Source organism: Saimiri boliviensis, chromosome 4, assembly GCF_048565385.1.
Source record: "Saimiri boliviensis isolate mSaiBol1 chromosome 4, mSaiBol1.pri, whole genome shotgun sequence".
Classification (NCBI taxonomy): domain Eukaryota; kingdom Metazoa; phylum Chordata; class Mammalia; order Primates; family Cebidae; genus Saimiri; species Saimiri boliviensis.
Genome location: NC_133452.1, coordinates 91,795,870 through 91,820,758, shown reverse-complemented (window position 1 = coordinate 91,820,758; position 24,889 = coordinate 91,795,870). Strand labels below are relative to the sequence as shown.

The window sequence follows — 24,889 nt, the reverse complement described above, 5'->3', positions numbered from 1 at the left end:
AGTGTTTTGTAATTCTTATTTTAAAGATATTTTGCCTCCTGGTTAGCTGTCTTCCTAGGTATTTTGTTTTTATGTGTGTAGCTGTTGTGAATGGGTGTACATTCTGAATTTGACTCTCAGCTTGTGTGTTGCTTAGAAATGCCACTGAGTTTTGCACATAGATTTTGTATTCTGAAACTTTACTGAAGTTGTCTATTGGTTTTAGGAGATTTGGGACAGACAGTGGGTGTTCTAGTGATAGAATCATATCATCTGTGAAGAGAGATAGTTTGATTTCTTCTCTTCCTATTTGGATGCCTTTTATTTCTTTCTCTTGCCCGATTGCTCTGGATAGAACTTCCAGTCCTAGGTTGAATTGGAGGATAAGAGTTGGGCATCCTTGTCTTTAGGTTTTCAAGGCCTTCTCGTTGATAGGATTGGAAACCTCTGTTCCAATGTTTGCCCATTCGGCATGATGTCGGTTGTGAGCTTATTATAGATAGCTCTTATTATTTTGAGATATGTTCCTCTTATGCCTAGTCTGTTGAGGGTTTTTAACACGAAGGAATGTGGAATTTTATCAAAGGCCTTTTGTGCATCTATTGATATGATAATGTATTTTTTGTTTTTAGTTCTGTTTTTGTGATGAATCACATTGATTGATTTGCATATATTGAACCGACCTTGTATCCCAGGAATAAAGTCTACTTTAAGGTAAATAAAGTTAAAGTAAATAAAGTACACTTTATTCCTGGGATACAAGATGTGGTGGGTTAGGTTTTTGGTATATGGCTGGATTCAATTTGCTAGTATTTTGTTGAGAATTGTTGCTTGTGTGATAGTCAGGGATATTGGCCTGAAGTTTTCTTTTTTCATTGTCTCTGACAGATTTTGGTATCAGAATGATGCCGTCCTCTTAGAATGAGTTAGGGAGAAGTCCTTCCTCCTTCATTTTTTGAAAGAATTTCAGGATCACTAATTTCAGGATTGGTACCAGCTCTTCTTTGTATAGCTTGCAGAATTCAGCTGTGAATCTATCTGGTCCAGGGCTTTTTTGGTTATTAGATTATAGTATAATAACGAGTTGTGTTTCCATTTCAGAACTCATTATTAGTCTGTTTAGGATTCCAATTTCTTCCTGGTGAAATCCTGGAAAGCTGTATGTTTTCAGGAACTTATCCATTTATTCTAGGTTTTCAAGTTTGCGTTCATAGATGTATTCCTAATACTCTCTGAGGGTTTAAAAAAAAAATTTCTTTGGGATTGGTTGTAATGTCCCCTTTGTCATTTCTGATTGTGTTTATTTGGATCTTTTCTCTTTTTTTCTTTATTAATGTAGCTGGTGGTCTATGAATCTTTTTCATAAAACAAAGGTTTGGTTTTGCTAATATTTTGTATGGATTTTTGCATCTCAATTTTGTTCACTTCAAGTCCGATTTTGGTCAGTTATTTTCTTCCGTTAGTTTTGGAGTTGATTTATGCTTATTTCTTCTAGTTCCTGTAGGTGATATTAGGTTGTTAATTTGAGATCTTTCTAACTTCTTGATGTAGGATTTAGTACTATAAACTGTCCTCTTAACACTACTTTAGCTGTGTCTCAGAGATTCTGGTATGTTGCAGCTTTGTTTTCATTTATTTCCAAGAATGTTTTAAAATTTATGCCTTAATTTCATTATTTAAAGTCATTCAGGAGCAGATTATTTAATTTCCATCTAATTATATGGTTTTGAGAGATATTCTTGGTATTAATTTCTATTTTTATTGCACTGTGGTCTGAGAGTGTGGTTGGTATGGTTTTATTTTTTTGAATTTGTTGAGTATTGCTTTTATGACCCAGCATGTGGTCAGTCTTAGAGTATGTGCCATGTGCATATGAGAATAATGTATATTCTGTTGTTGGGTGGAGTATTCTGTAGATGTCTGTTTGGGTCCATTTGGTCAAGTATTGAATTTCGATTTTGAATATATTTGTTAGGTTTTCTGCTTTGATGACTGGTCTGACACCCTCAGTGTGTTGTTAAAGTCTCTCACTATTATTGTGTGTTATCGAAGTCTCAATATAAGCCTCTAAGAATTTTCTTTTATGAATCTGGTTGCTCCTGTGTTAGATTCATGTATATTTAGGAAAGTTAACCCTAAATTTAACCCTTTATCATTATGTAACAACCTTCTTGGTCCTTTTCAAGCATTGTTGGTTTAAAGTCTCTTTTGATTAAAATAAAAATAATAATCCCTGCTCATTTTTGTTTCCCATTTGCTTGATAGATATTTCACCATCCCCCTGCCTTTGGGTGTCATTGCATGTGAAATGGGTCTCTTGAAGACAGAATACAGTTGGGTCTTGTTTCTTTATTCAGCTTACCACTCTGTGCCTTTTAAATGGGTTCTGAGCCCATTTATATTCTAAGTTAATATTAATATGTGAAGATTTGATCTTGTTACCATGTTGTTCACTAGTTCTTAAGTAGACTTGATTGGGTAGTTGCTTTATAGGGTCAGTGGTCTATGTACTTAAGTGTGTTTTTGTGGCAGCAAATAACAACCTCAAGGCTTGAGGACTGCTCCTTCAAATCATTGCAGGCAGACAAAAATACAGAAAAAGTAATTTATAAAATTACTTTCCTTAACTTATTTTACTCTGTTATTAATGCTTCCAATTGCATTCTGAAATTCCTGTGGTGAATTTTTCATTTTCAGAAGTTTAGTGTGGTTCTTTGTTAAAATGGCTATCACATCTTTCAACTCTTGGACCATTGTACTGTTTTCCTTGGATTGGGTTTCAGTGTTCTCCTATATCTTGATGAGCTTCCTTTTCATCCAGATTCTGTATTCTATATCTGTCATTTCAGCTATTTCAGTCTGGTTGAAAACCATTGCTGGGGAGCTAATGTGGTAATTTGGAGATTAAAAAGATGCTCTGGCTTTCAGAGTTGCCAGAATTCTTGCCCTGGTTTCTTCTCATCTGTGTGAGCTAATGTTCTTTTAATCTTTGAAGTGGCAGCCTTCTAGATGGGGCTTTTTGCTTCTTACATTCTTTGATATCTGATATGGTTTGGATCTATGTCCCCACTCAAGTCTCATATTGAATTGTAATCCTCAATTTTGGAGGTGGGTCCTGGTGGGAGGTGATAATAAAGATGTTTCTCATGAATTATTTAGCACCATTTCTCTTAGCATCTTTCCTCACAACACTGACTGAGTTCTTATGAGATCTGGTTGTTTAAAAGTGCGTAGCACATCCTCCATCTCTTTCTTGCTCCTGTTCCTGCCATATAAGAAGCTTGCACCCCCTTTGCCTTCCATCATGATTGGAAGCTTCCTGAAGTTCACCCCCTGCCCACCCCACCAGAAGCAGAAGCCACTGTTTCCTGTATAGCCAGCTGTACCATGAGCCAATTAAACCTTTTTTAATTCATAAATTAAGTCTCAGGTATTCCTTTATAGCAATATGAGAATGTACTAATACAATGCTCTTGAGGATTTGGCTGTGGTATAAGTTGGATTTAGTTGACTGATTTTATATCTGGATATTTTCAGAGGCCCAAGGCTCAGCTCAGTACTCCTAGACTGGGTGCTCTAACCCAGGAGGGCTGAGAGTAGGTCCACAGCTTTGTTCTGGAGCCCCTTGAAGTTAAGCACCTGCTCCGCTGGAGCGTTTGAGGTGTTTCCAGTCTTTTGGCAACAATACTTGACTGGAGTTTCTGGAAAAAGTGCTCTGGAAGGACAGTGGTAGGCCCCTGTGTGCGTGTATGCCAGTGAGGTGGGGAAGGGGGATGCTATGGGTGAGTGCACATTAATGTGCGAAGGCTGCAGGTAGGTATATGCTGGCAAGGGGCAAGTGCTTTAATGGTTATATAGCATCTGCCAGTGAAAGAGCTATTATGGTGGCCACTGACAAGCACTTTGGCTGGGCAACTGAGGCTGTGCTGCATGTGGTTGCAGCCAGGCAGGGACCCTGTGAGAGGCCAGCAGACTGGGGTGTGCTCAAATCAGACTGGCCCTGTCTAATGGACAAGATAGCCCTGCTCTCTCTAAGTCCAGCAGCAAACAAAGACTAAAGTCACCTAGAGGAGTATGGTGAGCCCGTGGGATGAGTGCCCATGGCCATGATCCACTACAGACAGTCCCATGTCAAACCCTCTGGGCTCCTTGCAGGCTGGAATTCTATTTCTGCCAACTCTCCAGGCAATTATCACTGGCAGTTCAAATATCCATGGGAGCTGTGTGCCTATTTCACTCACCCTTTCCCTAGAAGACTCTTGGGGCCAGAAATGAGTCCTGATGCTTGGCAACCCCCTGAAGTTTTGCCTACTTCCTCTGCTTTCAGCCTATGGTCTGTGTCCTTTCTCTGTCCTCTCTTAATGCTTTCCAAAGACCTATTCAGAGTATGCTGGTCTCTTTCAGTGGGAGAAGTTCTTCCTGGCTGTGTCTAGTTGGCCATCTTGGCTCCCTAAAAAAATTGAGTCGTTTTTGCTATTTAGACCAAAGTGATTCTAAAACAAACTATGTTTATTTCTGAGCAAAAATTTCAGGATGACACTCTTTTCCTTTTATTTACAAAATAGATCTCCAGCCTCTGTCTTGTGCACAGAATACCTAGACAGGATATATATCTATGGAGAGAGACAAAGACCACTTAGGGTTGGATATTCTTTTTTTCTCCCATGGGCTTTTCCATCTCATCTTAACTGAGTGACTATTCTTTAATAAGCTAGGTATCTTTAATGCTTAAACAAAAATTTGTTCCTAAGAAACGAGGACTAGAATTAAAACTGTGCTATGTTACAATATTGTCCATAGGTTATTATCTCCTCATTACCTAATTCCTTCTCCTCTGTTTCTGATAGTTTTAATTTTCACTTGGATATGCATAGGGATTCTGAAGCACTGATTCCACTCCCAGCTCTGATGGAACACTTCCCTAAGACAGTCAACACATGACATCCCTTCCCCCTCTATCCCTTCCAATAGTGATTTGTTTAGGTATTGGCAGATGTTTTAAGCAGGAAAATTAACTACTAGGGTTTCTGTAGAGACTTCTGGGTCAAAATAAATTATTCCTTCCAGGATCTTCATAAAGACATATTTGACCCCAGAAACTGGTGCAGCTGTTTTGGGACTAGAAAAGCAGACAATATTAGGCTGAAGTTGATAACATAAAACAGAGCAGTAGAAACTGACTCCATGAGCTGCTGGATTGATCTCTTCCTGAAGCAAGCATTAGCCATAGGTTTTTTTTTAATTTACATAAAGCAATGTGTTTCTTTCAATATAGAAACCAATCTGATGTATGTTTTCTGTTTCTTGCAACCAAAAGTATCCTAAGTAATATAATTCCCTTAAAAGCAAGAGTTTTTTTTCAATAATTATTGAACTCCATAAAATCTTATATTAGCATTTGCTAATCATATAAGTTAAGTGCTTTCTAAATAACTGTACTTTTTAAAGGAACTGAGATTCATTTACTTTGAGTATATCAGTCAAGACTGTCAAATGCCTGTCTTAGACACTGATGAAGTCCACTGCTATGGAAAGTATGCCTATTCTCCAGGTGCTACAGATGTTCCGTACACTCCTCAGCCCAGGACTCTGGCTCTGATGTTGCTCTGAGCACATATGCCCTGAATACTGGAACCACCACTGCCACAAAAGTACCTGTGCCGTGGAACCGATGCTGCTGTAGTTACCAGCATGCTCTTGTGACAGACCCAGCACCAAGAGGATCCCTTTGGCTAAGACTTCCCTCAGTGTCCGAAGAGACCCAAGGAAAAAGAATAGCAGGAGGACCACAGCAAGCTTTGACTCTAAGGCCCTTGAAAACTTTCACCACTGCTACTGCCTCCAAATACACCCACAACCTTGACCACGGAGGACCCCCACAGTCCTTCCAGAGATTGATAGCAGCTGATGGAACTGCACAGACTATGCCACCACATCCTATTCACTTAGCATAGCACTCCCCGACAAATGAAAGTATTTCCCTGCAAGTCCAGCCCATAAGTCTTGAAGAGATGACTGCTCCCTCAAATGCACAGATATCATTGCAAGGTCATAAATACACATACCAAGGAAAATGACATCACCAAATGACCACTATAATTTTCTAGTAAGAAACTCTAAAGAATTAGAGATCTATAAGCTTCCTAAAAAGGAATTCCAAATAATTATTTTAGAGAAGCTCAGCAAGATATATGACAACTCAATAATACCAATCAGAACAACAATACATGAATAAAACTAGAAGTGAAACAAAGAGATAGATAAAGCAAACACAAATCCTGGAACTGAAAAATATGCAATAGGAAACTTCAGCAACAGACTCAACCAAACAGAAGAAAGTATCTCTGAGATTGAAGATAGATCTTTGGAAATTATGCAGACTAAGGAGAAAAAAAACTTTAAAGAGTAAGGAAAACCTATGGGACTTAAGGGACACTAATAATGAAATCAATGTATGCATCATGGAAGTCTCAGAAGGAGGACCAAGAAAGGGGAAGAAAGCTTATTTAAAGAAATAATTGCTCAAATTTTCCCAAACCCTGAGAGAGATATGGATATTTCACCTGTCAAACTCAAACGTCTCCAAACGTGTTCAACCCAAAGAGAACTTCACCATGACACCTTATAATCAAATTGTCAAAAACCATGAATGTATCTATGCAACAATCTTGCATGATCTACACATGTACCCCAGAATCTAAAGTACAGTAAAAAAAGACACACACACACACACACACACACACACACACACACACACACAAGTCTAAGACAAAGAAATTTGAAAGCAGCAAGAGAAAAGTGGCTTGCCACATACTAGAGAACCTTTATAAACTCTACTGGACTTTTCAGGGGAAACTTGATAGGCCGGAAAAAATGGGATAAAATATTTAAACTACTGAAAGAAAAAAACACCCTGAAAACCAATAATACCTTATCTGGCAAAGCTGTCCTTCAATAATGAAGGTGAGATAAAGATATTTCCAGAAAAACAAAGCTGAAGGAGTTCATCACTACTATACCTGCCTTGTAAGAAATGCTAAAGGCACTTCTTCAAGCTTAAATGAAACTATACAAATGAATAACATACGAATGCATGAAAGTATAAAAGCCACTGGTCATGGTAAATATATAATGAAACTCAGAATATTCTAATGCAAAAATGTTGTTATGTAAATACATTTTAACTCCAGAAAAAAAGGATTAACACAAACAAAAGTATTAAAAATAACTATAGCTACAATATTTTTAAAGACACACAGAATATAAAAAGCAGTAAATTATGACATCAAAAACATATAATGCATGTGGGGGTGGGAAAAAATAAAATGTAGAGTTTCTTAGGTGAATGAAGTTGACTTGAGTGTATCCTTGGATAGGTATGCTGGTATAGTGTAGTACTTGTTTTATTTGGTTAAAATATGTTGCTATAAGTATGCTTTCTGTAAGACTCATAGTGACCACAAGTCTAAAAGCTACAGTAGATACACAAGAGATAAAGATAAATGAATTAAAGTATACCACTACAAACACTAATCACATCAGAAAGGAAGATAGCAAGAGAGAAAGAAAGGAACAAAGGAACTACAAAACAGAAAATTTTTACGAAATAGCAGTAGTAAGTTCTTACCTATAATTAATTACCTTAAATGAAAATGGATTAAATTATGTAGTCAAAAGACACATAATGACTGAATTGGTAAAAAACAAACAAACAAACAAACAAACAAACAAAAAAACAAAAAACAAAACAAAGCAACAAAGCAAGCAAAGAAAAACAATACCCAACTATATACTGCCTATAAAATACTCCCTTGAGGACACATATAGTCTGAAAGTGAAGGAGATGAAGAGATACTCCATGTAAATATAAACCAAAAGATAGCAGGGTTAGCTTTGATTAGACAAAATGGACATTAATTCAGAAACTGTAAAATAAGACAAAGAAGGTCATTATATAATAAAGGAATAAATTCATCAAGAGGGTATAACAATTATAAATATATATGTACCCAATATCAGAGCACCTAAATATACAAAGTAAGTATTAACAGATCTAAAGGAATAAATAAATGTCAATGCAATAAAAGTAGGGGACTTTAATATCCCACTTTTAACAATAGAGAGATCATCCATATATATATTTCCATATATGGAATATATATATTTCCACTTCTGAATATATATATCCAAAGGAAACAAAATTAGTATCTCAAAGAGATACTTGCCCTCCTAGGCTCATTACAGCATTCATCACAGTAGCCAAGATAGGAAAACAACCTAAGTGTCTGTTGATTGATGAGTGGATAAAAAAAGTGATATATACATCTCAATGGAATATTTTTCAGCCTTAAAAAAGGAAATCCTGCTATTTCCAACAACATGAGTCAACCTGGAAGACATTATACTAAACGAAATAAGCCACACACAGAAAGACAAATCCTAAGTAAAGTCATTTATACGTGTAATCTAAAAAAGTTGAAGTCATTGAAACAGAGAACAGAATGGTGGTTACCAGGGATTGGGGGGATTGGAGATATCAGGCAGAGAGTACTTTCAGTTGTAAGATTAATAAGTTCTGGAGACCTAATGTACAGCATGGTCACTATAGTTAATAATAATGGATCATACAATTGGCATTTGCTAAGAGAACAGATCTTAAATTTTCTCATCCCACTTCTCCCTCACACAAAAAAGGGTAACCACATAAGGTGATAGCTTTCTTAATTAGGTTGATTGTGGTAATTTTTTCACACTGTATGTGTATGTGTAATGTGTGTGTGTGTGTGTGTGTGTATGTGTAATCATCTCATTGTAAACTTTAAATATATATAATTCTTGTCAATCTTACCTCAGTAAGCTATAAATAAAATAAACCACAAGATCATTTCTATTTGGCAAGTACTTAAACTTAATGAAGTCAGTAGTATTTCTTTGCCCTTTTTCCTTAATAAGAAGGTGATATGGTTAGGCTTTGTGTCCCCACCTAAATCTCATCGTGAATTGTAATCCCTATAATCCCGTGTCAAGAGAGAGACCAGGTGGAGGTAACTGAATCACAGGAGTGGTTTCCCCAACACCGTTCTCTTGATAGTGAGTGAGTTCTCGTGAGATCTGATGGTTTTATAAAGGACCTCTTCCCCTTTGCTCAGCACTTTTTCCTACTGCCTTGTGAAGAAGGTGCCTTCCTTCTCCTTCACCTTCCACCATCATTGTAAGTTTCCTGAGGCTTCCCCAGCCATGCTGAACTGTGAGTCAGTTGAGCCTCTTTCCTTTATTAATTGCCCAGTCTTGGGTAGTCTTTTATAGCATTATGAAAATGGACTAATACAGAAAGTTTAAAAAGATATACCCAAATTATTAGCTCATAGCTCATGTATATAGAAATTTTATTTCTAGGAGGATAACCATAGGATAACCATTAGAACAGCCCTGGCTGCAGTCTGGAAAACAATAGCTCTAGAGCATGCACTCCTAGTAAGAGCCAGTTATAATCTTTCTAATGAAACAAACAAACAAAAAACACTATCTCAAATTAAGAAGGGCTGAGGTTCTTGAGTTCTTCTTTCTTGCTGTCCCATCTGCTCTTGTGACTGAGCATCAATTAGCTTGCTGTCAGATGTGAATAGAGGCCAATACCATGCCACTGGCTTTTGAGAAAATAAAACCTTTATTGCAAGCCAATTGGCAAGGAGACAGGAGGAAATGCTCCAATCTGTCTCCCCATGTTGGGGGCTGGGATAGGTTTTGTAAGCATGGGGTAATGATGTGTGATCTGATTGGATCTTAACAATGAGGTGATGCTGGAAGCATGATCTGACTGGATCCTGCCATGGATGATCACAGTGCTCTTATCTCATTGGCTCCTGGATCCTGCCATGTGGTATATGCTGCTTAATTCAGTCCCTGCTCCTTGGTCCAAGTACTTAGATTCCCTCTGTAGTTGCGATTTGTTATCTGGCCATGCCCTGGTTACATGCCCTTCAACCTGAGGGTCCATGGCAACTGAAAAGCAACTGACAACATTGCTACATAAAAGTCTACACCAGATTGGTTTGATGTGGTTATACTTTTTCATCTCCTTTTCTTGTTATATGTTTCCCATTTTCTTCTATTTTTATGTTTTCTTCTTTTCCTTTTCATTCAACTTACCCTCATCCCTTTCTTCTCTTCCCATTTAATTCTATTTTTCCCTATATTTAATATAAAGCATCTACCTGCTCACTCTACCAGATTATGCTTTCACTAAAATTCCCAATCAAAAGTTTGGTACCCCAGTCATAATGTTACATGTATAATGGATATTCTTTGTAATTTTAATGTTGTGTGCTAAAATGAAAAGGTTTGGCAAACTGCATCTTCTAAACATTTTTCCCTCTTTTCTTTGACAAGTTTCTCTAGATTAGTATTCTCAAAATATGGTCCCCAGACCACCAATATTAACGTTACCTGGAAACTTGTAATAAATGCATATTCCTGGGCCCTGTCCCAAATCTCCTGACTCAAACTTTGGGGGTAGAGCCCAGCAATCTGTTTTAACAAGCCCTCCAGGTGATTCTGATGCACTAAAATTGGAGAATTGCAGGTGCTAGATTATTTTGCCTCCTGGTAACCTATTGATTTTATTTTCCTAAAAGATTTCTTAGGGGAGTGAGGTTGTGGAGAAAGTACTTCTGCTTTAACTTGATAGCTGTGCTTCAGTGAATGATGTCTAAAAAACTATGTCTCCATGCTGCTTTCTCTGAATTCGAGGGCAAGATCATTCTATTTACGTAAGCTGCAGCTGGTGGCAACAGGGATATACTTCAGACCTCTTGCTCCAGGCAACAGTGACAGCTTTCCAGCACATGCTGGCACTACCTGCAATGACTTCTAGGAGGTAAAAAGAGAGAGGTGTTCTTTTTAAAAGTGACAGAGGTATTCCGTCTCAAAATCAAGACATCTAAAATTAAAATGATCAGTTTTCCCTGATACTAGCATTTCTTCAGTATTCTTTCGTTCTTATCACTACTCTCATAGACACCTGGCTGGGATTTTGGAGTTATCCTTTACTCCTTCCTCTGGTCTTTCATATCCATTCCCCATCTCCTTTTAAACTAGGTCTCCTCGGCCAAGCATGGTGGCTCATACCCGTAATTCCAGTATTTTGGGGGGATCACTTGAGGTTAGAAGTTTGAAACCAGCCTGACCAATATGGTGAAACCCCCTCTCTACTAAAAATACAAAAAACATTACCCAGGTTTGGTGGCAGGTGCCTCTAATCCCAGGTACTTGGGAGGCTGAGGCAGGAGAGGATCGCTTGAACTCTGGAGGTGGAGATTGCAGTGAGCAAAGATCACACCACTGCACTTCAGCCTGGGCAACAGAGCAAGACTCTGTCTCTGAATGAATGAATGAATGAATGAAACTACATCTCCTTCACCTCAGCGTCAGGTTAGTTTTATCATTGCCTGACACTTTTCCCTGACTATATTATCTCTTATTTCAATCCTTCTTACTCACTACATACAGGTAAGTTTTCCTTAAATAATAATCTCTGATTGCTACTCTCTCATTAAGATTCTTGTGCCACTGCCTGCTGGCCAAACTCATTAGCCTAGAGCTCTGGGCCTTCATAATCTGACACCGTCCTTACCTTTCTAAACATCTGAGAATGTCCTTCCCAGAGCGTCTACTTGCTGTTTCTCACTACACAGTGTGCACTCCTCCCCTTGCCCATGTTATCTGCTGGCTCTGGAATGTTCTCACTCAACAAATCAACTTATTTAAAGCCTCTCCTGCCTTCAAGGTCTAGCTCAAGTTTCACCTCCATATAAAGTCAACATTAATCATGCCAGGTTATAGAGTTCTCTCCAGACTCCGGATTTTGTTTCCCTTGTTTCTGCCTTCATCTGTTACAATACTGTGAACTTCGTGTGCATTGCTAGCATTGTGTTGCATAGGTCTTGGTGTTCTCAATGCCTGTGTAGCATTCCTTACTCAAGTATTTAAATACAAATACGGAAAATATGAAAGTACCAAGTATTTGAAGAAATTTCAACATGTTTATATTTTAATGAGTTTTATTTGTAGATGTGTAATGTTGTTCTTGTAAGTGTAAAATATAAATCTGTTATAAACAATGTGCCTCGTTATTTTTACTGTTTTGACATTAGAAGTATTAAGAAAACATTGTTTACATGAACATAGCTTAGCTTGCTTCTGAAGAGTTTCTGTATAAATACAAATTTACAAGACCCATTTTCTTTGACATAAAGCTTTCATGTCCTAGGTATGTATATGTCAGTTTCTGGTATTTTACACATTGAACAAAATTTAATAACATAGTAAAGACTTTAAAAAACAGTTTTGTTTTGTTTTGTTTTGCCACTGTAAAGAAAAAAGCTTCAGTGGCTAATTGAGGTAATTCTATTAGAATATCCAAATATTTGGATTTGAAGAAAATTCAACTTTTTCTTTAAGATATCAAAACCTTTAGAACTAATACCAAATCAAATATTAATACTATCTTAATGGCTAGTTATCTAATAACTAAACTAACAACACTAAAAAATAAAGAAAAGTATTAAGCCTCACAAATTCAAAATGTACACCATGAATTGGTCAAAAGCCTAAGTCGGGCGTCCCCAAACTTTTTACACAGGGGGCCAGTTCACTGTCCCTCAGACCGTTGGAGGGCCGCCACATACTGTGCTCCTCTCACTGACCACCAATGAAAGAGGTGCCCCTTCCTGAAGTGCGGCGGGGGGCCGAATAAATGGCCTCAGGGGGCCGCATGCGGCCCGCGGGCCGTAGTTTGGGGACGCGTGGCCTAAGCGATCATTTATCTTGAAGGAAAATGCAGCTTTATCATTTTTAAGAGCATCATGTAGACTAAAATAATTAAGAAAATTCTGTCTTATAGATTCTAGTAGAAAATTATTTCAATATATTGGTAAATATTATTTCTAATCATTTCTTTGTTTTGAAAATGTTATTATTCTGTTTCTTATTCTACTTTCTCTACAGATTTTTACTAACATATTTTTCTGCTCCAAACTTTAAAAAATTTATTTATTTATTTCATTTATTTATTAATGGAGACAGGGTTTTACCATATTGTCCAGAGTGGTCTCAAACTCCTGAGCTCAAGTGATCCACCTGCCTCAGCCTCCCAAAGTACTGGGATTATAGGCATGAACCACCATGCCTGGCCTTTAAAATGTATTTATTTTAAATTACAAGTAAAAATTGTATATATTTACGGTATACAATATGATTTATTGATTATGTACACCTTGTAGAGTGGCTAAGTCAAGCTATTTAAGAGAGGCATTATGTCACATACTTTTTCTTTGTGGTGAGGACACTTAAAATCTACTCTATTAGGCTGGATGCCATGGCTCACACCTGTAATCCCAGAACTTTGGGATCCACCAAGGTGGGCGGATCACCTGAGGTCAGGCATTCAGACCAGCTTGACCAACACACAAAACCCCATCTCTACTAAAAATACAAAAATTAGCCAGGTGTGGTGGTGGGCACCTGTAATTCCAGCTACTCAGGAGGTTGAGGCACGAGAATCACTTGAACCCGGGAGGTGGAGGTTGCAGTGAGCCAAGATCATGCCACTGCATGCCGGCCTGGGCAAGAGAGTGAGACTCCATCTCAAAAAAAAAAAAAAAAGGCTACTCTCTTAGCAACTTTCATATTGTCATTAACTGTAGCCACCATGATATGCAATAGGTATATAGAACTTATTCCTCCTGTCTAACTGAAATGTGTCCTTTGAATAACATTTTCCCAATTCCCCTAACCCCAGCCTTTGGTAACCACTATTTCTAAGTATTTCTAATCAAAATATACATGGTATTTCTAAAATGTTTAATATTGTGCTCTTAGCTATAAACGCTGATCTTGTTTGCATTTCTCATTCGCTTAGCAAGTTTAGCGATCCAAGAAGTATTTATTGAAGACGTCCTATATGTTGTAATAATGCTTTGAGAAACCCTGCTTTCACACCTAGGTATAATTTTTCAATCAGCGCAATCTATTGAAAGACACTTTCATTATTAAAGTCCAAACACCATCACATGGCACATTCAAACCCTGCATCAAGTGGCTCCTCCCGCGTTGTCCAGCTTCATCTCCCATTAACTCATCTTCTACGTGGAGTCGACAACTTGCAGGCCCCTAGATATTCTCCTTATAAGTCTGTCCCTGGGAACAGATTTTCCCTCTGCCTAGTGTACCTTCTTCACTTGCACAGCTCCCACACTGCCCCTTCAAATTGTCGACCATTTTTATTGCTTGTTGCAGTGCCTCTAGGGACCTGAGAGGAAGAGTAGCAGGGGCCTTTTATCCCAGGGTGCTGAACTCAGAAGTTGGAAATCACTGCACTAGTCAATAGCAAGCTAATATTAGAGAAGGGCTGAAAACAATGATAAGAAAATAGGATTTATTTGGGTAAAGCAAGGAACCTACAAAACTGTTTAATAATTCACAAATCAAAATTAGCCATCATTTTTCTAGTGCTGCCAAGTAAACATCAAATGCTAGGAAATCACTGCTTCCTAATATTCTACTGAACATGAAATGTCAACTTAGTTATCTGAAAAGTGAGCTTATCTAATTTACTTGTAGGAAGGGAGCTAAGTACTGAAAACAAGTGGTCACTTTATGAGTGGGAACTTGACGTCTAATTTCACATATTGTTGCTTTTTGCTTTCTTTCCGTTTGATAGGCTGGCTCACACCTTCGATCAAACACTTTCTTTATGGGGTTGCAGATACACCACCTTCCTTTATTATGCTACACTTTGACCTACTTCTTCTCCATCTCCTTTGCACATTTTCCTCACTTCCCTGACTTCCAGATTCTGAATTATTACAGGGCTCCTTCCATAGATTTTTAAAAAAATCTTGTCTATTTAACTTTCTCTTTAAGTGATCTCATTCTGCCCCTGCCCCATGGCTTTAAATAATTGTCTAAATAATGATGACTCTTATATTTACATCTTTTATATCTCTGGCCATGAATGAATCCTTCCTAATCAAGGGACTCATTTACTTATCTTCTATTCAACACCTCCCTTGGATGTCTAAAAGGTACTGGTCTATAGAGAGCTGCACTTAAAAAGTCCAAGACTGAGCTCTAGTTTACAATTCCCTCAGCTTTCTCTTTCTTCTGTCTTCCCCATGTCTGAGGTAAGTAACAGCTGTATGTTTGCATTTCCTCAAGTCAAAAACTTTGGGGTCATCCTTGACTGCTTTATATTGTTCACATGTATAATGTAAACCCTCAGTCCATCCGACAGTGTATGTCCAGACTCTAACTATGGCTCACAACTATTTCTACCATCCTGGTTTAAGTCACCACTTTCTGATGTCTGGAAAATGGTAGTGGCTTTCTTATTGCTCTTTTTACTTCCATTCGTCTCACCTTATATTTTATTCTCAGTGTAGCAACTGAAGGATCCTTTTAGAGCTTGCCACACTTCTCAAAGCTGTCCAGTAGCTTCCCATCTCAATCCTAGCCTTTCCGTCATTACTCTTTCCTCTAACTCTGGGTTTTTTGCATGTTTAATTCCTCTCCATGGAATACTGTACCCCAGATAGTCACATGGCTGACTCTCTTATTTTATTCTAGAGTCTGATAAAATGTCACCTCATCAGAGAAGCCTGCCTTCTCTAAAATATTTTGCTCACACCTCCATCAACTTCCTTTCCTGTACTTATTTATTATTCTAATATGTATTCTACTAGAATTTAAGTTTCGTGAGAACATGAATATTGTTTTTGCTTACTGGGGTTACTTCAGTGCTTAGAAGTATATAAAGCACATGAGGACACAATAAATATAAAATGAATGAATGGAAGTCTTATTTTATTGTTAGAACTCAGTGTATATTCTAAGTGTCACTTTACTGTTCCCATAAAAGTTACTTTTTTTTGCCATAGAAGAGAGAAAAGACGGGTGTGTTACATCCACACCCTAGTTATCCATTCAAATTTGACCCTTGGTGTTCTGAAATCTTTGCTAAACTCCCAGGTCCTCCACATGCTACCACCCACATCACTGAAGATGAGATGCTGCTTTTTTCACATCTTCTCCAGCAGAGGCATGAAAGTGAGGTTACTCACGCTTCCTGCCATTGTATCACCTCTTTACTTTCCACTTCACTATCACACAACATAGTGTGAATGTATCAGCTGTTATGGAATTTTCAGGGTAAAAAAATATAGCTTAGGTAGGGAAATATTAAAAGTATACATAAAATGTTTCTTTTCCTATAGTCCCAGAGAAAAGTACTTAAATTGAGCACTTCATTGAGCACTTTTTCCTAACCTTATAGGCCTTTAATATTGCAATGTGTTTTTCTCTTTTGCAAAATAGTCACAGGGCAGCTGCCCTCCTTTTAATCTCATCTCTCCCATGAGAAGCTGATTTTACTCCAAGATATATCGCCACCCTTTCTCTACAGGTCATTTCTCAGTCTGAGTATACAGTAACACGAGGGACTTTAGCAGGACTGTCCATGGTTGCCTTTGGCACTTCAAAACAGTTCATGGTGGGCACAGGCACAATGTGTCCTTAAGACCTGCCCACATATTAATTTTTAAAATTCTCTGCTGAATGGTTTTCATTTCAATATCGGTCTCTTTCTCTCTTCTACACATTTCCCAAAGACAATCATCTTGTTTTCTAATGCATAGTATAATCTAAATCCTTAAGGAGGAAATTAAATATTTACCTATTTACCCTGAGATTATTTAGGCTGGTCTCTCTCATGCTAAAGTTAGTGCATTTCTATAAAGAACAGTGATAGAGTTTGCCTCTGTGTCCACATCCAAATCTCACGTTAAACTAGAATCCTCATATTAGGAGGAGGAGGGGCCTGGTGGGAGGTGATTAAATTGTGGGGGTGAACTTCCCCCTTACTGTTTGCGATAGTGAATGAGTTCTCACAAGATATAATGGTGTAAAAGTGTGTGGCACTTCCTCACTTTGCTGGCTGTCTCTCTCCTGCCACCATGTGAAGAAGGTGCTTGCTTCCCCTTCACCTTCTGCCATGATTGTATGTTTCTTGAGGCTTCCAAGCCAATGCTTCCTGTTAAGCCTGCACAACTGTCAATCCAACCTCCTTTTTTTCATAAATTACCCAGTCTCTAGAAGTTCTTTATCACAGTGTTAAAACAGTTGAATACAAACAGTATTAATTCCCTTTCTTTATACCTTGACTGGTTATTATTTTTCTTTCTATTCTTTAAATACATTGTTTGTAAGTCTTCTGGCTTGCCTAGTTTCCAGTGAAAAGTCTATGCTAACTTTTAATCTTCGTTCTTTATTTATGGTGTCTCTTTTTTTTTTTTTTTTTTTTTTCTGGCTACTCATTTTTTTTTAAATGCCTGATTTTTTTTAAGCTATTTGATTATGATTTGCCTTAGTATGATTTTTCTTTTCTTCCTTTTTTTTTTCTTTTTTTGAGGCAAAGTTCTGCTCCGTTGTCCAGGCTGGAGTGCAGTGGCATGATTTCAGCTCACTGCAACCTCCACCTCCTGGGTTCGAGCGATTTTCTTGTCACAGCTTCCCAAGTAGCTATACTGGGATTACAAACACACATTACCATGCCCAGCTAATATTTTTGTATTTTTAGTAGAGATGAGCTTTCACCATATTGGCCAGGTTGGTATCTAACTTCTGACCTCAGGTGATCCACCTGCCTCGACCTTCTAAAGTGCTGGGATTACAGAGGTGAACCACCGTGCCTGGTCAGCATGATTTTCCTTATATTTCTTCTGTTTAGGGGATCATGATCTATAAATTATTGTTTTCAAAAAAGTTTGAAAATGTTTCAGCTATTCTCAAAGTATTTTCCCTGCTTGCTCATCTATATCTCTAATAACATGCAGAGATCAATACTCTGCCAAATACTCAAGGAGACCCCTATCTGGATTCCTGGAATACTCTTGCTCTCTCTGTGTGAAACTTTCTTTTCTAATATTCTTCTCTACAAATTTTAGTTTTGTTAGCTTGCCTGAACTTGGATCTCTGTCTGCTGAATTTAGTACTATCCTCAGACCTGTGTGAGTATTTCTGTCCTTGCACTGTGGCCTGAAAACTTCCATTAGCAGAAAACCAAAGCAATCATGGAGTTTCTCATTCTTTACTTCCTCTGGAGATCTTTGTCCCTGATTTTGAGTTATTTGAAGCAGGAAGTTAACACCAACTTTTGTTACTTTATCATGGCCAGGAATGGAAGTTCCAGTTTGTTAAAAGTTCAACAAAACCTTAGTTGTGAGAAATTCTGAACCTGCATACAAGGTGGCAAAATTGCTTTTTCTTAGAAACACTGCTGACTTTGATCCAAATCAGTAAATATTAGGCATGTTCTATTTCGTAGACATTGATACTCTCTTAGAATAAATTATCTTTAGCATTTGCAAGTAAGTAGGGTTAAATTTACATCATAAATATTACTGAATAATTGATGTGGTATTCAGATGGGTTATAGCAATACCTGGAGTGCTCCAGATTTCATTTGAAGTAAAATATAGTCAAGATATTTCAAGAACAGTAGTGGGGAAGATCTGATATGAATATGAGATCATTCATATATATACATTCACTCATTCGATCAACAAACATTGAGGATTTAAGGATAAGACATAGTTCTTGCTTTTTGTGAAGACTGTAGTCTATAAGGGAATATGAACATACAAATTACTAGCTGTAATATAGTAAGATATAGTAGGATTGTAGGATAAAGACATTACTTAAGGGATATGTAAAGTGCCACAGAAATACAGAGACAGGTAGACAGGGCAGGAAATGGAATCTGCTCTATTGAAGCATCACCTTCCATCAGTATTCATTTATTCAGTTAACATTATTAGGTACTAGTAGTGTGCTGTGCACTGTGTTAAGGCCCCATAATACAAATCCTCCTTTGGGAAAGCCAGGACTAACAAGCAATCACAAAGCAGTGCAGTAGCAGCTATGGCTAAGATGTGAACAAGAAACCACTGGGGTGGAGAGGAAGGGCACCTCAACCTGGAGGACAGTTATCAGGAAATGCTGAGAGAGAAGATTGAGCCTCAGAAAGGGAAAGGTTTGTGGCACAGAGCATCATCATTCAGGGAATGTCAGGTAATAGAACATGGCTAGAGCCATGTGGTGTCAATTGAGAGCTCTGGGGGAGAGGATACTCAAGGGCTGGCTGTATTCTGCTACGCTTTTACAGAGAGAGAGAGAGAGAGAGAGAGAGAGAGAGAGAGAGGAGAATGTGTATGTGTGTGCGTATAATGAGGAGACAGTAAAGATCTGTGTTTTAGAAAGTTTACTCTGATAGGGTAGAGGACAAACTAGAGGGAAGTGAAACTGGAAGCAATGTGGAAGCTAAATTGATTCAGTAATATAAATGATGAATAACTACACTGAGGGAGTCGTGGAGGGACTAGAGATAAGGGGTTAAGGAGGGGAAGTAAGAACTATTTAGGAGAGCAACAACAACAAAAAGGATTTGGTGCCTAATTGGATATGGAGAGTGATGGAGAGGATTGAGACTATGACAGTTTTCTGTCCCATTGGGCTAATTGTATTCCTTAAGGGAGATGTTTCCTAAAAGGATTTGCCTATCCTGCAGAAAGCTCAAAACAACCCAATGGGATACAAGGAAAAATAACAGAATTCCACTTATACTTGTTTCAGCTTTTTAGAGTCTATTTGTATGTGTTTTAGAAAATATGCACTAAACAGAGTAGTTTATGTGCTACTATCAATATCACTATATTGATACTCTCTTATTGAGTATCAATATATTGTAGGGCATGCTGAAATATTTTATCAAGAGTGTGTGATAAAACGCCTGGGCACTCTTGAGACAAGGAATGCAAAAGGAAAAGTGGATTTGGAGGTGCTGGGGAATTTGATGTTCCTGTGGAGCATTCAGGCAGTAATTTCCAGTGGGCTATGGGGTCTAGACTTAAATAGGTCTGTCTAATAGAGCCTTCTGTGATCATGGAACTGTGTTAAATATACACTGTCCAGTATAGTAGTCAGCAACCACATACAGCTTTTGAGCACTTGAAATATGGCCAGTGCAACTGAGGAACTGAAATTTTCCATTTTGCTTAATCTTAAATTTATTTAAATTTAAATAGTCACTTGTAGCTAAGGGCTATGACACTAGAAAGCACACTTCTAAAGAGAGAGACTTGGGACTGTCATTGAGAAGCTTCCACTAGCTCAGCATTTTATATACATTTTAAAGCAATTTAATTATCCCACTACCCTATGGAGTAGGTAGTACTAAGAAAGAAAAGAGTTAAATTCTTACTCTATCCTTTGAAAAGGAAAAGAGTATATTGCAAAGAAGAGCATGTTTACTCTGAAATATGTATGCTTTCTAGATATTCTCTGTTGGCAGATATTTATCCATCTTTCATAATCAAGTAACAGTTTTATTCTTTTCTTTCAGGTGGTTTGCTCTGTTAGAGATTCAGATGTGTATTATTTTAATACTTTATAAATATGATTGTAGTCTTCTAGACCCATTACCCAAACAGGTAAGCGTTTTCAGAATTTTGAATATCATGAAAACTTATAAATTAAACACCCCTACTCTCCACCCCCAGTTTTCATTACTAGAGATCAGCTGACATTTCTTCTCCTAGGCCTGACCTTAACAGGTGCCTTAGATTGAACCATACTGAGAAGATGCTTGGCCTCCTTAATTCAGGATCTAATCTATATGCCCAATTAACACCTGACTGGACTTAATAGCAATCTTTCCACCACTTACAGTATTTTCCAAAGCATTTACCAATTTGAACACTTTTCTCTGAGATAAAGAAACAAGGCCTTGACTTTGCCCTTATTTTCCTAGAAAGGAATGTCTGTGGATCCAAAAGAGAACTATTGTTTTGAATGCAAGCCATAGCCCCTGGTGCATTCGAAAAGTAATGGCATGGAAAAAAACTAACCTAGCAGTAAAAACAGTAAACAGTGTAGTTTCCTTCAGGGCAGCAAGAGCCCTAGGCCCTGGGGGGTGGTCCAGAGGTGCCACGTTGGGGATCCAGGGACTACAATCATAAAACCGTAGACATCTACCTAGTGTTCTATTGTAGTATGGCTGAGCTGCACTTGAGCCACAGAATGAGTCCTTTTGATTTCTTCCCTTCCTTTTCCAAAGGCAGAGGAGCCTCGCTCCATGGCTCCTCATTCCTACCTCAGACTATTGAATTTTCCAGTCATTTAAGTTCTCTGTAGGTCTTTTCTCCTACATCAGTGGCTCTCAAATTGGTGCGAGCATCAGCATCACTAGTAGGGCTTGTTAGAACATAGACTGGATAAAAGGTGCTATTTATCCCTAGAATTTCTAATCCAGTAGGAATCAGGGAGGGGCTCCAGAATTTGCATTTCTTTCCTTTTTTCTTTTTCTTTCTTCATTTTTTTTGTTTGTTTGTTTGTTTGTTTGTTTGAGACAGAGGCTCCAAGGAGTGCAATGGCACAATCTTAGCTCTCTGTAGCCTCTACCTCCTGGCTTCAAGAGGTTCTCATGCCTCAGCCTCCCCGGTAGCTGAGAGTGCAGGCATTCACCACCACGCCTGGCTAATTTTTGTATTTTTAGTAGAGATGGCGTTTCACCATGTTGGCCAAGCTGTTCTCCCAAAGTGCTGAGATTACAGGCATGAGCCACCATGCCTGGCCCAGAATTTGCATTTCTAACAAGTTCCAGGTGATGCACACTTTGAGGACCTCTGTCTTAAATAAGAGGAAGTTTGATTTAAATCCAAATATTTGGAAATCATGTGAAAACTTTGGGTAAAGGGTGCTATTTAAACTGGAGCTGAAGCTCAGAAATTAAGCATGGCATTCTCAGAGCTATTCACATAGTATTTTGTGCTTTGATTTACTCTTGATTTAATAAGGCTAATGTATGAAGCAATAAATGAAACTCGTGGGTGACATTTCAGTAGGAATTATATAAGTGCATAAGTGACACAGAAATATTACATTGCTCACAAATAGGCACATTTCAGCATTTCCCTTGATTTCTTTTTGCACTTCTATTTTGAAGACAAGTAACTATCAGTGATGAAGAACTCTTAGAATCTTATAATGAAAGGGAACTCAAAACAACCTTCACAAAGGTTCTCATCTACCTGCTACATTGTTGACAAAATGAATATCAGGATCAGGCTTTATGGACATCAAATAGTAGTTCCTGGTCCACTGAGTTGAATGAAACAAAGTTGTTCAGAATTAAACTCAACATCCAAATATTTTCCCACCAGCAAGAGGACGCCAGAATGCCTTTTCAGTTGAGAAGGTTGGCCTTTGTTAAAACCGTGGAGATTAGTAATTTTGACCAATTCCTTAGACAAGATTTTTCCTAGCACTTTCTTCCTAAGCATTCTATTAGCTGTATTTATTATACCATTTTATATGTCTTATTTATGTTTTGACATCACTGAAAACATTTTTTTAAAGAAATGTTCTCTCAGGCTATAAAAACTATAAGTCTGAGTGAATTCTCATGATCTCAAAGAGCGTTTTATTTTACAATTCCTATTCTACAATGAGAAACATCAATTAAAATTATTTAACTATTGAACTTGTTTCAATAAATTGTAAAATCAAGTGATCAGGAAGTACAGGAAATGACCTTCAAATTACCAGGCTCTTCTAGGGGAAGGCAGGGATGGGTTGTCAAAGCATGTCCTGAACACTCTGTTCTCAGGCGCAGGGAAATCAGTGGTAGTGGAAACCAACTCTCCTGAAGGAATTTACTTACCATAGCAGAAAAAATCAAATGCTAGGATCTCCAACTTTAATTTTGCAACAGCCCAATGTTTTATCTTACCTCAAAGGGTCTTAAATAATGTAGTGTTAATTCCCTTCCATTATGAGACAAACAAAAAGGAAATACTACAAAGTTTGAGGATCTGTGATCAGGCAGCCGTGTCCTGATGCTGGCAGTGGGGGCTATTCCATTTTGAGCATTAAGGAACAGTCAACTCTAATTCTCTTGCAAAAGCAAGCACATTTTTGCTAACATAATGGGTTTTTGTTTGTATGTTTTTTTTTTTTTAAATTTTACTTTTAATTTTAATTTCATAGACTCTTAGAAAAATCTCACAAAACGTATAGATTCCCTTTGTAGAAAAGTGCACACTTCTTTATGCACACAAAGTTGTGGATGCAATTTCAGTGGGTTCATGGAACCCTGCAACCTATTCTATCGACTCTCCAAATAATCTCCCTGCTAAGGAGCCCGTTTTGTGCCCTATTGCATTCAGGCTTGAAAACAGACTGATTCTAAATTGTATCCACCTCATCTTTCCTCACTCCTCATCTCCTCTCAGCCCTTATAGTTGATGGAAAAGGTTGCTTTTCTTTCTTAATCCCCTAAACCTCAAAAATTTCTTTGTATTATTTATGATACACTGACCTCCCCTTGATCCTACACAGATTCATATCTTGTTTCTAACTAGGGTGAAAAAAATTAGAACATTTGAAATCTACAAAATACCTTATGGAAAGTCATGATCATGAATATACTATAAGTGGTTCACATCATCAACTCCATGTCATTCTTTAAATATCGGTAACCTGCAGTATAGAGGTCTCACCCAGAGATTATAAATGAAGTGTAACAGTTTTTGAGCCAGAAATATAGAAAGAGCCTTATTTGTGGTGTCCTCTTTAGCCAGGTAAAGTGAAGGGTGGCAGACCCATAGCTTTCAGGCACGTTAAACTAAAGACTGTTATTAGAATAAGGGACTTTATTCTTTGCTGCCTGAATGGAATGCTGAAGTTGACATTGGATATTATGAAGTTCACTGATGCAAACACTTCCCAACTTGAAAGACCTAAACTGTGTACCTTTTATAGAAAATTACAATAGAATAAACCGTAGGTCTAAAACTATTGGCTTATGTCTCTTAATTTCTATTTCTATTTTTAGAGTTCTCTCCATTTGGTGGGTGTCCCCCAGCCAGAAGGGCAGTGCCGAATTGAATATAAACAAAGAATATGACATCTTCTGGACCTCACAAGGGCCAGGGCCTTCTGGAGGAGTGGCACCACCCCATCTGGCAGCACCTAGACCTGAGCTCTACTAAAATACGCTGCTTCACTTTGTTTTACAGCTTAATTCAAGAACACATTCAAATGGTGCATGTGTTTGGTATCATCAACAGTAGACCAAGAATCTGACATCACTCACAGTAGCATAGAGACCTGAATACATGATTTATAGGAAATGATCAGTGATTCAAAAAACCAATTTTAAGAAATTGGAATTTGATTTCACGCACAACTGTATTAAAACATTAAATAGAAGTGTCATTTGAATAAAAATCTTAGCACATTAAATTCACTGTCAAGGCAGCATACTTAAATTTCTATTTTGAAAAGACTTAAAGTCTTAGATTTTAAAAATTTAATAATGCTTTCTACAAATTTTCTATTTTTTCTATTTTTCTCAATGCGTTTCTCAACTAGAAATCAGAACTCCTAAACTGTATTAACAAAGTTCTTTATTGTAAACATATCTAATAATAAAAGTAATAAAATGATAGTTTCTGAGATCTGTGAAGACAGGAATGGTGTCTTACATTCACATCTACACTTTACTATGCTCAGGATTATACTTTCTCTATAGATCATATTTAGTAAATGTATGTTGATTGGAGTATTGATTTATATTTTAATTAATGTGGAAGCACTGTTTTGACTCAAGGTATTTGCAGTCATAGTTTGGCAGATATCATATTTTTGATAATGCATAGAAGCACAAATATAATGGCATGCCAAGACAAATAACTATGTGGAATCTATTAAGGACTTAATAAATATCAAATATTTACCATGAAATCCAGAAAAGAAATCCTATTGTGTTCAGGAAAACATATGACACTAATAACAG

The 24,889-nt window shown here is 37.6% G+C and overlaps 1 protein-coding gene across 3 annotated transcripts in view; it reads left to right on the top strand.

Annotated features, from left to right (window-relative positions):
* The window catches only part of CYP39A1 (cytochrome P450 family 39 subfamily A member 1), a 93,946-nt gene extending 69,407 nt beyond the window's left edge, over nt 1–24,539 (top strand). For all 3 annotated transcript variants that reach the window (XM_074397866.1, XM_003923074.4, XM_010333971.3), the window contains exons 11-12: nt 20,435–20,522; nt 23,927–24,539. In XM_074397866.1, the coding sequence (XP_074253967.1) occupies nt 20,435–20,522; nt 23,927–23,998 (160 nt within the window). In that variant the 3' untranslated portion in view covers nt 23,999–24,539. The remainder of the gene's footprint in view (nt 1–20,434; nt 20,523–23,926) is intronic.
* The last annotated feature ends 350 nt before the right edge of the window (nt 24,540–24,889 follow it).